This window comes from Girardinichthys multiradiatus, chromosome X (genome assembly GCF_021462225.1).
Source record: "Girardinichthys multiradiatus isolate DD_20200921_A chromosome X, DD_fGirMul_XY1, whole genome shotgun sequence".
Classification (NCBI taxonomy): domain Eukaryota; kingdom Metazoa; phylum Chordata; class Actinopteri; order Cyprinodontiformes; family Goodeidae; genus Girardinichthys; species Girardinichthys multiradiatus.
Genome location: NC_061817.1, coordinates 35,437,260 through 35,452,894, shown reverse-complemented (window position 1 = coordinate 35,452,894; position 15,635 = coordinate 35,437,260). Strand labels below are relative to the sequence as shown.

The 15,635-nt window shown below is 40.8% G+C and overlaps 1 protein-coding gene across 1 annotated transcript in view; it reads left to right on the top strand.

Moving 5' to 3' along the window:
- LOC124862256 (voltage-dependent calcium channel gamma-2 subunit) overlaps positions 1–13,919 on the top strand; it is a 94,714-nt gene extending 80,795 nt beyond the window's left edge. Inside the window, exons 3-4 of the mRNA XM_047356074.1 lie at positions 9,599–9,739; positions 11,868–13,919. Coding sequence (XP_047212030.1) covers positions 9,599–9,739; positions 11,868–12,403 — 677 coding nt within the window. The 3' untranslated portion in view covers positions 12,404–13,919. The remainder of the gene's footprint in view (positions 1–9,598; positions 9,740–11,867) is intronic.
- The last annotated feature ends 1,716 nt before the right edge of the window (positions 13,920–15,635 follow it).

Genomic DNA, 15,635 nt, shown 5'->3' with positions numbered 1-15,635 from the left:
AATATGCTTAGAGAAATTTGACAATGAAACACTACTGGCTTCAGTTAGCATGTTAAATGTTAAGGTTTGTAACCGGACAATAAGGTAAATACTAAAGGTTTTACTCACAAGGTTTTCCAGGAGACATTCTTGTCACTTTAAAAATAATATGGCAGCATAATGTAGGTTTGCATAGTTGCATCTGAATAAACTACAAAAATTATGAAACAACGTCTTATGGGCAAATGAGACCAAAGTAGAAACTGTTGCCCATAAGACACAGCACCGTCTTTAAACAAACAAAAAACAAATCCAGCATCATCTGCTATAAAACAAGTCAAGCACGGTGGAGGAGGGATGATGATTTGCCTAAACTGTTGTATCACCATGGTGACAATTCTAAACATAGCTTCAAATCTACAACAGAATGTCTGAAATAGAAAATGATCAAGATGGTGCAATTAGTGATGGGCAGATGAGGCCTCATTGGGTGTATGGCACCTTTTCCAAACTGTGTCGACACTGTGTTGAAACTGTGTTGCTGTATCACCTGCAGTGACATCTGTTGGATTTAAAAAGTCATTGCAGGCAAATTCAATAAAGACTGGAAACAGACTGAACAAGGTTCATTAACATTTTTATTTAGAAACATCATCTGTGGTAACAAGTTTGGGCCGAGGCGACTGCACCGTTTACAAATCATTTCTCCGACTTTCTTTGGCTAATCATGGTCTTGATAGCCTAAAATTAATAACACAAATGGAGAAGAATAATGAATGAAATCACATAACATGCATATACTTTGTTAACATGTATAACACCCATTCATCACTTTGTTTCACGTACCTTCACCTCCACAAGGCTAAGCAGTTGACAGTCTGTAATGATCATATTCACTACAGCCTCATCAATCGCCAAAAGAAAAATGATCAAAAGTGGAAATGAGAATAAAATAATCCTTTACCTTATTCTCCGTGATTAAATCAAAATGATCCTACACGGGAGAAGACTTTCTCTTTCTTGGATGATCCATGCCGGTTTTCAAATACGAGCCAAAAACCAGCGCAATCAAAGAACACAAACTATCTCCATCCAACAAAACCCACAAACGTGTCGATACATTTTCTACCTTATAAATACAATTTGGTGCGTTCACAACCAAACACACAGGAACTGTATCGGTCACGTGGTTTTCCTTAAGGTGATACGTGCGCCGACGCGGGGCATGGCGTCTTGTTTGCTCGGCGCATGTGCCGATGTTTCTGTGTCATCTGACACCATCACTAGGTGCAATGACCCAGTCAAAGTCCATACCTGAAACAATGTAGTGGGACCTTAGTAGAAGTACAGAACTAAATCTCTGCAAATCTCAATGGACAGAAGCATCTAAAGATGTTTTACACCTCTATAGGGTTTAAAGGAAACTGACTACTGAGTTTATGCTGCTAAAAGATGTGTTACAAGCTGTTAGAATAGAATAGAATAGAATAGATAGAGTAGAGTAGAGTAGAATAGAATAGAATAGAATAGAATAGAGTAGAGTAGAATATAATATAATAGAATAGAATAGAATAGAATAGAATAGAATAGAGTAGAATAGAGTAGAGTAGAGTAGAATAGAATAGAATAGAATAGAATAGAATAGAGTAGAGTAGAGTAGAGTAGAATAGAATAGAATAGAATAGAATAGAATAGAATAGAATAGAATAGAATAGAATAGAATAGAATATTGAGGTGTACAAGCAGCCAAGTGAAAGGCAAACGGAAGCATGCAGATACACACAAAGGTAAAAATTTCAAAAGCAAAAATATAGGAATAAGAGACTGTGGAGTAAGGGAACATTTACACAGTAAGTAAAAAATAATGTAGATTTATTAAAAATAGCATACTGAGATTAAAGGAATTATGGGGTTAAAAATTTAAAAAGTCATGAAAAAATACTTTTCGTGACTTTTGACGGTCATTGAAATGAAGCTGCATGTATCTCTGAATGAGGTTATGAAAGACTCGTACTCATCGTCTTCCGCTTATCCGGGACCGGGTCGCGGGAGCAGCAGACTCAGCAGAGACACCCAGACGTCCCTCTCTCCAGACACCTCCTCCAGCTCCTCCAAGGGGAGCCCGAGGCATTCCCAGGCCAGCCGAGAGACATAGTCCCTCCAGCGTGTCCTGGGCCTCCTCCCGGTGGGACGTGCCTGGAACACCTCCCGAGGAAGGCGTCCAGGAGGCATCTAGTATAGATGCCCGAGCCACCTCAACTGGCTCCTCTCGATGTGGAGGAGCAGCGGTTCTACTCCGAGCCCCTCCCGGATGGCCAAGCTCCTCACACTATCTCTAAGGGAGTGCCCGGCCACCCTACGGAGAAAAGGGTGGCTTTTCCTCTTCAGGTTGGAAGGGAGGTCCTGCCTCAAGTGGAGGAGTTTAAGTATCTTGGGGTCTTGTTCACGAGTGAGGGAAGAATGGAGCGGGAGATCGACAGACGGATCGGTGCGGCTGCCGCAGTAATGGGGGCGCTGTGCCGGTCCGTTGTGGTGAACAGAAAGCTGAGCCGAGAAGCGAAGCTCTCGATTTACCAATCGGTCTACGTTCCTACCCTCACTTATGGCCATGAACTTTGGGTCATGACCGAAAGAACGAGATCCCGGATACAAGCGGCTGAAATGAGCTTCCTCCGTCATGAAAGACAGTGTCCAAAAACCTCAAACTGTAATCCATGTATAGGCAAACAGACACAACTATAGCTATTTTGAAATAAACGTAGAAAATGTAGCTAAAACCTGTTTTACAAAATCATCAATCGAGTTACAAAAACAACATAGTTAAACATATAGTAGTAATTTTCAAGAAGAAAGGCATCTTGAGTACAAAATCTTCTCTAAACATGTGATATAATGATGTAATATTTAAAGAAGGGCAAGACTGCACAGTTTTTTCCCCATCTACAGCAGGAATTGCTCCCTGCTTTTTTGTCAGCTTGTCAGTTTTTCTGCCTGCTTTCCCCAGGGATACTGCCATACTTAAACATCCCCCCAGGCAGAATACAACATTCTGACAGGGCCAATCCTTAAAAATAAAACGTGAAGATGCGTAACCTGAAGAACACAGGAAGAAAGGACTGGTTGTAAATAAAGCAGCTTTCCATACTGCCTTGGGGGATCGGTTATGACCCTGTCTTCTGCTCTGAAACACGGCTTCATCAAATGACAAGCGAGCACTCGCATGCTCTGTATTTATGCACGAGAACTGGATGCATCCTGGCATGAAAAATCTGCAGGGATTTCAGCGTTTCCTTCAGAGGTAGAGCATGGTCAGCCAATCCCAGGGGCATGTTGGTGCAGCAAACTGCAGCGTGATCCCACAGTAGGCGCCCAGCAGGCTGGGAGGTCACTCTGAAGGTCACTGCACTTTTCAGAGCATTGAATGTGAATGTAGGGAAATTTCGGGATTGGAGAAGCACTTCTGGGTAGCTGATGCTCAAAGCCATGCAAAGCCTTGACCCCTTTTTCCTTAGAAAGTTAAAATATTGCTTTGCTTTTTAGATTCTCCTACATCTGAAGCAGAATTTTTTATTGTTTTGCCAATATCAAAAATGATTGCACAAAACTTTCTGCTTGTTTCTGTAAGAAAATGTGAAAAATTGGGAAAAAGATGTTTAAAAAGATTTTAAATTTGCTCGATCATACAGCTGAACAAAACGTCCAGAAAGAAATTAAAAACAACTTTCCTTTTTCTCATTTGTCTGCAAATAATTTTTTTTTCAACTTTAGTGTCACCTTGAGATCTTGCACCATTAACCATCCCACTGTCAGCAATCAATAAATCCAGCTGGCCCTCTTCTCCTCTTTTGTCCTGGCAAATGAAACTGATGGATGAAAGCAAGGCCCCTTGCCTTCTCCCTCGTAATGTGCTGTGAATGACCATGTCAGTACTTTCAGGAATGGAGGCAGAGATGTTTGGAAATTTTAAAAGATTTCAGAGTGGGACACAGGAGCGGGGTCAACTCTTAGGACAACTTAATATTTAATCAAGCCGCCCTCACCGGTAACTCTAAACCCCACAATTCCCCATGGACGAGCAAGGAGACAAGGAGAGCAGGAGAACGAGATGAAATTTTATCTTTTAAACTATCTCATCCTCTGACTGACAGCAAATTACACAAGAGACTGAGGTGAAAACAGACTTTTTGAGGGACTTTGCTGGGGGAGATGATCATGGGCAAAGACGAACCTGAAGGGAAAGATGAAAAGAGCCATTAAAGTCTTCTTTATCATACAGATTGGTTCCAAGAGGTCAAGCTGTTTCAAGCAAGGTTAAAGAAAGCCATGAGCACGTCATGATGTCTAATAGTGACATAAAATGTTCAGGTAGAAACACATTTTCTTTTATTTAAATGCTTGAAGTTATATAAATCAGCTTAATTCAAACTACTTCCTTAAGTCCAAAGTAAATTAGATGAAATAGTGACTATGTTCTTTTTAAAGAATTATTACAGATAGATGGCTGTGGATTGATCTCCTGTGGCATTCTGTGTTGCAGCAGATTTGAGTCAGCAGATTAAGTGAGAAGCCTCTGATAGTCTGTTGTTGTATGACTGTCTCATGAAGAGAATCCTCAGGTTCTCTGTCATTTTCTTCATTTTATGAAGAATCCTTCTTTGCACAATCATCTCTAGAGGTTCCAGAACAGAACCAACCTTCTTCATCAGCTTTTTAAAGTCTCTGGCTCCGATCCTGCTACCTCAACAAATTATGGCATAAGAGATTGCACTCCCCCCAACAGACATTTAGAAGATCTACTGCATCTTGCTCCAGACACTGAAGGACCTATGTAACCTGAATAATTACAGCCTGCTCTTTCCCTTCTTGTAGACAGCTTACCGGTTGCCTCTCTAGCCTGTTACCTAGGTAAACACCAAGGTGTATATATATACTCCACCACCCCATGTTTGACATGTATAATTCCTGTTTCTCCTGAAATCTACAATGATCTCCTCTGTGTTGTTCACATTCCTGTGTTGCTGACAACACAACCATTCAGTCTCACAAACTGTGGTCTGTTTGTCAGGTACTCTTTGATCCAGGAAATTGTTGAGGCCGCCACCTGAGTCTTCTGGAGTTTCTGACAAAGCAAATCAGGTTGAATTGTGTTGAATGTTCTGGAGAACATGGTCCTCACAGTGCTGCCTGATTGTCCAGAAGCAGGTGTTTGATGACATCTTCAACTCCATGGTGCTAAGCAAGCTGCAGAGGGTCCTAAAAGGTGCTTGTTTGCTTCCTCCGGTGGGCCAGCTGGAGCCTCTCCAGGACTTTAATAATGCTGGATGTCAGGGCAACAGGTCTATAGTTGACTGATGGATGAGGTTCTTTAGGTACTGGAACAAGGTGGGATGTCTTCCACAATGCTGGACCCTTGTCATGGGTCAGGCTAAGGTTGAAGGGATGCTGCAAAATCCCACTTGGCTGATCCACCCTGGCCTTCAAGACTCAAGGGCTGACACTATCTGGACCTGCAGCCTTGTTCCAGTTTAGTATTCCCAGCTGCCTCTTCCCATGACCTCTAGAGACACAGAAAGAAAAGAGCTGGTGGACACTGATGGACCAGTAGCAGGCTCCATGAGCAGGGAAGGGTTGTGGTCAGTTTGGCAAGCAGAAGGGGATGAAGATGCTGAGCTTGTTCCTGAAATAAACCAATTGAAGAATGGGTTTAGTTTAATAATTTTCCCCAGACTTCCATCTATCTGACCCTCCTTCTGCTCAGAAAAGAAACAGAGTAGGGAGGATAAGGACATCTCTCTCTACTCCACCCATTTGGGATCCTGTATCACATAGACCTTGGATGTTTGGCAGCTGCCTTTTTTGGACTTTGAGAAATAATATTTGAGTGCAAATTCAGCAGAAACAAATATTTATTCCGACTCTAGTCACACTTAAGTCACAAAAATGAAAACCTTCAGACTCAACTTCGACTTTTGCCCTAAAGACTTGAGGCTTGACTTGGACTCCTGGTCTGAGACTTGAGTCTTAGTACCAGTTTTCATTTTATGTAATGAAGAGTGTAAAAAAGCCAGTATGTGAGCAACAAACTGCATCTGCTGGGAATGTTTTACTGTGAAAGGATGGTCTTGATTATTAGCCAGTGACCTGGGTTATGGGATTTTAATGGCTGTTCATATTAGCTCTAACTTCATAATAATGACCACATGAATGTTTTTCCAAATCAACCCTGTATAAAAGGACTCTGGAGAAAATGTCAAAATAAAACCACTTCCTCTTCTGTTTATTTACTAGTTCAACAATCTTTCATTTACCTGAAAATCCCTTACAGTTGCCGCTCATTTAAAATGTAGAGATAGCTGCAGAAACAAACATTTTACTTTAGAGATGCAATAACCTGAAATCGGACTTGGTCAATTTTCGGTTGATCAGTTCCTGTGCCTCATTTTAACATTACATTTGAATATCTTGAGAACAAAGGTTTTAAATGTTAATTAAGAAATTAGTTTCCTAGCATTATTAAAATCCTCCAGCTCAGACTGAGAAAAAAAACCTTCAAACCCTAATTGGTGCAATACATAATGAAGGAGTGGACAATATAACAACATTGAAAAACAGGTTTTAATTTAGTCATTACAAAGGTAAAAAAAAAAATATGTCATATTGTTTTGTTTGATTGATTCAGAAGTTCACCATTAACAAATTTAAATATGTTTCTATTATTTTTCTCTGAGCTGCTTTAAACTAGGTGAATTAAATGTTAAATTATCAATGGATAACTATTAATTTAAATAAAAGTAATTAATGTTAAAAAAATTTCAAGATAATTATTGAATACTTATGTGGTAATTTAAGACAAACAGTACAGGTTTGGATTCCTAACCTAAAATAATGCCAACTGTAACCTCCAAAAAATGATGTGTAAATATCTCTGTAAATATTGGAATTTAAGTGAATCTACAGATGACTGCCTTCATAAAAAAAAAAAGAAAATGCGTTAAAAGGAAGTCATATTTCCCATTTAATTTTAATTTAGTATCCTCAGAGAAAACAAGACCAGAACATAGTAATTGCTGTAATCCAAAATCAATGATGTAAAAAGCAGAAATATTCACATCGCTATTTCAAGCCAATCACAACAACTTTCGATGATCTTTAACACAACGCAGTCAAAGGATGCTTATTTGTCTCTCCTTTGCAATATGGCAAGTTTTAGCAAAAAAAAATCAAAGATTGGGTAGTCTACAGTAAAAAGTGATTGCTTTGTCAGTCAGTCCAAAGAACCACGGTCTTATTGGTTGTGTTTTGTGCTGAAGGTGGGAGCCCAACAGTGCGAGCATCCAGCCAGCTGTTGCTTCCCCTTGGCGCAGCAGCTGTTAACTGTATCCTGTCAGCTCAAGTGTGAGCTCAGGGTGACTTTCCAGCCATGCCTTGCAGCCGCCACAAAGTCTTATGGTTCTAGGGCTAAACGAATGTGGGATAAAGAGCAAAGCAAGGAAGGCAGTGATGAATGTCAGCAGGTATAGGCAGGAAGATGGGCCCCCGGGACCCCCGGCTGGTGCCTGTGGAGTTACAGGCAGCCAAGTTCAGCATGAGCCACACAGCCCAGCGTCAGCACTTTGGGGGAGAAACTGGGGAAGTGCTGAGGCAGGCAAGTACATGGGGAGATGAGGTGAAGTGGTGAAAATTTAACCACCCTGATAAAAGTTTAAGTGTGCATGTTAAACAGGAGGTGACCGTATGGGACACTTTCACACAGTTTCTCCTGAATGACTCTGGTCTGCTACTCAGGCCATGACTCTGATTTTACCTGACACCTCAGGATGCTGTGCAGCCATCCAATGACCCTGCCTGACCTCAAAAGTAACATCATACTCCACTTCTAGTTTCTGCTTCTTGATAATTGGCTGTAAGGATGCTGTCTTGTTTCAAGGGCACCAGCAGCCTTCCTCTGCACTGCAGTGTGGCCAGAAATATGCCCGAGCCTTAAAGCCCTTTTTTAGGGACTTTTTTCACATGAAGGTCCCAAAAACTAGGGAAGGGTCGATACCGATGCCAGCATGTGGTATTTGTCCAATACCATGTACATGTAGTCATTCTTGCATTCATTAAAGAGCTCCAACACTACAGGATACCAGTTTGACAGGAGCTACATTTTCCCTGCGATAAACAGCATCAGTCTGCACACACATACTCCAACCTAGTAAGCGATGCAGCATGAAACAGAGGCGACACCACTTGAATGTATCCTGATGTTCTTCTCTAACTTAAGGGTTCGATGGTAGAGAAGGAGTGATCTCTGCTGTGTGGAGCTCTTTCCTAGTGAACAAAGTTGAAAACAGCAATGCTGACTGCAACCTTTTCTCTGAACAGTTAAGAGAATGATCGAATTCAAGCACTTTCACTTGTATTTTAATAAAAGATCTAAAAAGTCAACACAACATTGAGTTCAAAGGAGCAGTGAGAAACCACAGTAGCTAAATCTGCAGCAAACTCTGAAGAAGATGATGAAGACATTCTGGGACAACCCCCTAGCAGTGAAATAACAGAGTTGTTCACCTAGTACATTGCCCTTGATGATCCATTGTTGCCTGTTGTTGATAAGACGAGATTTTGACGTCTTCTCAGTGTACTGGACCCGATGTAACCCTGGCTGCCATCACGTCACTGACAGCTTCGCCCAGATTTTGTGAAGAGGCATTTCCACCTTCTGCTGCAAGTTGTTTCAGTCACTAGCTTCACCACTAATCTTTGGGCAAGCAGTGTTAGCCCAGTGGCCTGAATCAGTTTAAGTAACAGTGGGTAGATGAAGAATTTACTGCTTGTCACACACAAGCTAAACCATCAAAGGTTTGTTACATAGCATGCTTCAGATGTGAAGGGTTCCCAACAGTTATGTTCTTGTGATGCTACACAATTTCGCCAAAAACATGATGAAAGCCAAAGGTTATGCCGGATTCCTGGGCCTGCGTGTGTTGCTGCAGGTGATTCTTGGCTTTTTGGATCAAAGAAGTGTAGTCAATGTTGTGGCAGTCGGAGGGAAACTATAAGACATTTTAAACATTCTACCTTAGCCTACTGCAGTCTCGTAGATAACTAGAAGCATCTTAACCACCCGATGAAAAGACTCCAATAGGATGTGCAGACCCACTGGAATAGTTTGTTCTGCAGGCTACAATCTCATTTTATCTTAAACTGGAATAATTTGTTGCACTAAAACGTAGTTCTATATACAGTATGTTACTCAGTTTGAAAGAATGTGGTATTGGTGCTGAAAACGACTAGCTAGCTCTGATGGTGCTGCAGAACTGTTCTGAACGACAGAGAGGTAGAGTGTAAGAGGAGGATTACATAAGGCAGGGGAACAGGCTCGCTGTAGGGATGCACACTCACTTCACAGTGTTGATAGTCTTTCACAGACCTGATAGGGTGTTGATTAGGATGTGCTTTCCCACAAGGATCCAGTGCTGAATTAGATCCTAATGTGCTTCTCTTTCTTTGATTGTCAGTGCGTCACATTTTCCTGTTTTCTTTGTCCTTCTTTTTATCATCATTTCTGACTAAACTCTGAATCAAACACTGGTTCTTTCTATCCTGCATTTACATGTCCTCGTCTTACCTCCAGGTGCGGTGCGAGCTTCCAGCATCTTCCCCATCCTCAGTGTCATCCTGCTCTTCATGGGAGGTCTGTGTATAGCTGCCAGTGAGTTCTACAAGTCACGCCACAACATCATCCTCAGTGCAGGGATCTTCTTTGTGTCTGCAGGTGAGTCAAACACCAGCTAAATAAGACAGGAAGCAGGACATTAATTCTAAATATGTGACTTAAACAAGTTTAATTGACCAGTTCTTATCAAGTAACTTGACAAACAAATGACTGTGTGGCTTGTTAATTTGTTGATAGCCAAACATGTATTGGATGTAATATATCAGCTTTCTTACAATTTCACTTTATAAAGCAGTGCTGTTAAGTAAATGATTTCTCCTCCTTACAGATTTATTCTGTTTTTGCATTTTTATCATGCCTAAATGCTTCACACCATGATACAATTTTTTAAGGCTAAAACAACCAGAGTAAATACAAAAAGAGTTTTTAAATTATGATTTCATTTATTAAAGGTAAAAAATCTATCTAAACCAACCTGGCCCTAAGCAATTACCTCCCTTGTTAAATCATGAATTACTGGGATTAAGCAACATTTTTGGTTCAATTTCACTAGCACCACCCAGGCCGGAATACTGACAGATCTTTAGAAACAACAAATCACTTAAATAGAACTTGTCTGGCAACATAAAGTAGGCTAAAATATATCAAAAAGCAACACATTGGGCCCCTAATTTAAAGAAAACAGCAGGAAACTAATTTTGATTGGGCTTGAAAGGTCTACAAACAAAAACCAGAACTGCAGTGAACTTTCCCAGGAGTGGCCAGAATTATTGCGAGACTGTGTCAATGACTCATCCGGAAGGTCACAAAAGAACCCAGAACAACATCCAAAGCACAACACACCCTACTTGGCTGAACCAAGGTCAGTGTTCATGATTCAACAGTGATAAGGAGACTGGGCAAAAATGACATCAGTGGTAGAGTTTCAAGGTGAAAACCATTGATGAACAAATAATAATACAACAAGGTACTTCTCACATTTCTCAAAAACATTATGATGTTTACCAAGACTTTTGGGAAAATATTCTGTGGACTGATGAGACAAAAGTGGAACTTTGTGGAAGGTGTGTGTCCAATTTGATCTGGAGTAAAGCTAACACACATTTTGGAAAAAGAAAAGTACACCGGTAGTTATGCATGGTGATGGTAGTGTGATGGTTTGGGATTGCTTTGTTCCTTTTTGGACCTGGATGAATTGTTGTGGTCAAATAAACCATGAATTCTGCTCTCCACCAGAAACTCCTGTAGGAGAATGTCTGGTCGTCGGTTTGTGACCTGAAGTTCAAGTACATTTGTGTTAAACAGCAGGACAATGATCCAAAGCACACTAGCAAGTCCGACACTGAATGGCTCCAAAAAAATAAATGAAGGTTTTGGAGTGGCCTCGTCAAAGTCAGGAATTAAATCTGATTGAGATGCTGTAGCACAACCTTAAACAGGCATTTACACTCCAAAACCCTCCAATGTGGCTGAATTAAAAAAATTCTGTAAAGAAGAGTGGGTCAAAATTACTCTACAGTGATGCAAAGCCCTCATTGCAATTTACTGCAAAAAAGACTTGCTTGCAATTGTTACCACAAACGGTGGCACAACCATTTGTAAGGTTCAGGTGGTTTTTACTTTTCATGTAGGTCCAAGTTGGTTTGGAAATGTTCCCCTTATTTAACTAAAAAGAAATTACATTTTTATTTACTCAGGATTTCTGTGTCTCAAAATAATTTTTGTTTGATAATCTGAAACACTTAAGTGTGACAAAAAAGCCAAAACTGAAGAAATCATAAGGAGAAAGTTTTTCTTTTTTTTCCAGTTTGATTTATAGAAGATATAAAACATAATTTACAGTCTGAAATGTCTGACTTTTGGTCATCTGTTGTACCTGAGCTATAAGTCATTTCTTCTTTCGTATTCTGGTCTTTTCTCTTGATCTTGTTGCTAGGCTAAACGTCACCCTTTGGGATTCATCTCTAAAAATATGCTGTCCCTGACACACTTTCCCTATTATCCATCTTTCAGCACTTACCATGTCAAAATATTCTCTATGACTAGACTAACAAGTTGAAGCACATATTCTGTTCCTTGTATGACATTGAACAGTTGATCAGATAATAACACTAGGAGCTCTTTTCAGCTGACACTCTGTCTTTTCTCTTTTTTCTTTATATTTTCCTGTTTTTTTTCTTCTATCCAATCTTCATTGATGACCACTCTACAACGTCCAATCCAACAGGTCTGAGCAACATTATCGGGATCATTGTGTACATATCAGCCAATGCGGGAGACCCTTCAAAAAGCGACTCAAAGAAGAACAGCTATTCATACGGCTGGTCCTTCTACTTTGGTGCCCTATCCTTTATTATGGCTGAGATGGTTGGCGTCTTGGCCGTGCACATGTTCATCGACCGCCATCGACAGCTGCGGATAGGGGCACGCGCAGCTGACTACCTCCAAGGCTCGGCCATAACGCGGATCCCCAGCTATCGTTATCGCTACAGGCGTCGTTCGCGCTCCTCTTCCCGATCCACAGACCCATCACATTCCCGTGACGCCTCACCTGTGGGCCTCAAGGGCTTCAGCGCGCTGCCATCCACAGAGATCTCCATGTACACACTCCCCCGGGACACCCTCAAGTCATCTGGTACGCCCACGGCCACCTACAACTCTGAGAGGGACCACAACTTCCTTCAAGTCCACAACTGCATCCAGAAGGACCTGAAAGACTCGAGCCACACCAACACAGCAAACCGCCGAACCACGCCTGTATGAGAGAGTGAAAAAAGGCCTGGCAAGCTCAGTGGAGTTCAGGAGACACAGGAAAGCCCTGTGGGCGCAGTCCGCCCTTGGAGAAGTTGGATTTCCATGTTTATAGACATTCATTCTTTTTATTCAAACGCATGACTTTTCCATAGCCATTGTTGAGAGAGTTTGAACAAGTGTGCTTGTTCCAGGATTGAGTGGATCAGGTGGTCCCGAGTGAGATCTGTCATATTTTTGGACAGGTTTTCTTTTTGAGGTTTGGGGCACCAAATGAAGGGTGGGAGGGGTGGGCATTTACGAGATAATCAGTTCCATGATTTCATTGCCCTTGAGTTCGATTGGAGCGACAAGTCGAGCTCCCCCTCAGCCAGCCTACTGCTAAGAAATATACGCCTGTTTTTATTTCTTGACTAATTTCTTAATTGTTTTGCATTAAAACTGTGAATTGTTACAGCTTGGGATTCAGTAAGAAGTAGCCCAATCTGTAATCTCTAACCAAGGTACTATCTATCTATATATATATATATATATATATATATATATATATATATATATATATATATATATATATGTATATATATATCTTTCTTTTATAAATAAATTATTACATTAATTATCGAGAGATAACAGACTTTACCGAAGCAAAAAACAAAGAGAGAAGAAATTCAACCAAGTGCTGTTGATAACAGGAGAAAAAGACTTTTCTATCTCTTTATTCGAAGGTCAAGAACAAGAGAAGGTCCTTTAGGTACCAGAAGCAGACGCAGGTATTCAGCAGTAGAGTATTCTTATTCTTTTAATAGAACCTTCTCGTCTTTTTCTCCGTCCCTGTTCTCTTTCTTTTTCAGGGGGGTTGGTGTAACGGGAGTGTTGAACCCCGCCACCCCACCCCCTATCAGAAAGAGCCAAGCAAAGGAGTCAAAGCTCGACCAGCAAAGACTCCAAAACATGACTTCTGCAAAACAAAAGGAAGGAGCAGAGGGAAAGAAAAAGAAGAGGACGCCAGACACAAAAACATAGACAAGTTTAATATGAAATACAAGAAAAGCTAAGACACTCACAATTTCAGAAATTAAATGCATGCTATAAAATTACAGCAAACCTGCTCTTGAGAAACTTAAGTTTTAAAGTTTAATTATTATAAGGGGAAAAAAGCAAAGGCGCTAGAGTTTAAAGTATTAATGTTTTCATGTGTGGTATTATTATAATTTCTTTTTTATTACTATTATTTAGCATATTTTATCTCATTACATTGTCAGAAAAACCAAACAATTTACATTGAACAAAACTGCTTTTTTAAACAGTTTGGTTGGTTTCTTTAAAGATATATAAATAAATGTATGTATGTATTTATTTTTGTTTTTAAAATTCACACAGCCTTAGTCATTTCTTTGTTTCTTTTCATTTTTAATGTGCTGTTCAAATTTAAAATGAAATCTCTAAAGGTGCCAAAAACCGAATGATCCTATACTTGGATGCATCAAGTCCTGATGAATAAAACACGAACCCCAGGGGGAACAAATCATCATGTTTCTCTGCGTGTCTCTAACACACCTCAACAAACAACACCTTCGTTTCTTTCCGGTTCAACTGCTACGTCTCTGCCGTGTCTTCATGTATGCGAGGCTGTCTTACATACATATTTCAGTCAGATTTGAAACCATTTCTGCTCTCTTGGCCTTTGACTTCTCAAAAGTGTTTGGTTGTCTTGCTACAAATTAACAGTAGTAAAAAGGTAGTAAAATGAAACTACACCCGTAATCCTTTTTCAGATCCATAGTTTTATCTATCAAAACATAATAAACAGGGGTATGTTCTTTTCCTTCCATCGTCTGTATCCGTTTGTTCTTGCAGGGTTGTGGGGTACACCCTGGACAGGTCGCCGGTCCATCCACAGAGACACACACAACTATGCACCCAAACACACACACACCTAAAGGTAACTCAAAGAGACTAATTAACCCAACACTCATGTTTTGAACTGTGGGAAGAAGCTGGAAAACCCGGAGAGAACATGCAAACTCCATGCAGCAAGACCCCAGGCTGGGATTCAAACCCAGGACCTTCTGGCAGCTAGGCAGCAGTCCTACCAACCTCACCACCATGCAGCCAGATTCTGAAATAAAGTTAATCTGAAATGTGGATAAACACCCAACAGATTCTACATTGTCAGTGTTTCTTAAATAAGTACACCCCAGGATCAAACAGCTTGAAAAACCATCTTTAGCAGCAATATCTTGGAGGAGTCCTTTATCATATTGTTGTGGAAGAATTTCGGCCTACTCTTCTCTACAAAATTGCTTCATTTGTCAAGGATGAGTGTCTCTTGGAGTGGACCACAGAATACAGAAAATGTTTTTAAACTTACATTCAGGCAAAAACACGAGCAGGCAAGGCATGAAGACATGGACAGGTTTAACATGATACCTGGAGGACTAGACAGAAAGTAGAGCATATAAAGAACATGGCACAGGTGAAAAACATGAGATTGATAGGCAACACACAGGTGGACCGGATGAAGCTGATGACAATCACAGAGAGTGAAAACAAACATGATTGGAACTAAACAGAAATCCAATGACACAATATAACCACAGGAAAATCAGTCAGTCAGTCATTTTCTACTGCTTATTCCATAGTGGGTCACGGGGGAGCTGGCGCCTATCTCCAGCAGTCTATGGGCGAGAGGCGGGGTACACCCTGGACAGGTCGCCAGTCCATCGCAGGGCAACACACAAACAACCATGCACACACTCATTCATACACCTAAGGGAAATTTAGAGTTACCAATTAACCTAACAGGCATGTCTTTGGACTGTGGGAGGAAGCCGGAGTACCAGGTAAGAACCCACGCATGCACGGGGAGAACATGCAAACTCCATGCAGAAAGACCCCAGGCTGGGAATCAAACCCAGGACCTTCTTGCTGCAAGGCAACAGTGCTACCAACTGCGCCACCATGCAGCCCTTACTGGAAAATCAACAGAACATTAAATGAACCATAAACGGAACAAGTTAGAAACTAAAGCACCACCTGGAAAACATAAGTATAATCGTAGGCAAGACCCAATGAACAACAACCAAGAGATGATGGAAAACAAAACCCAAACACCTAAGAATCATGACATTATTGTTACATGTCCCAGTTTGGGCCATACTGTGACTTTCAGACAGCTGGAGTCACATTTAACTCAAGAGAATATTTTGATGTACAGAAAAGCTCATGGTCCACCCAATGTCTG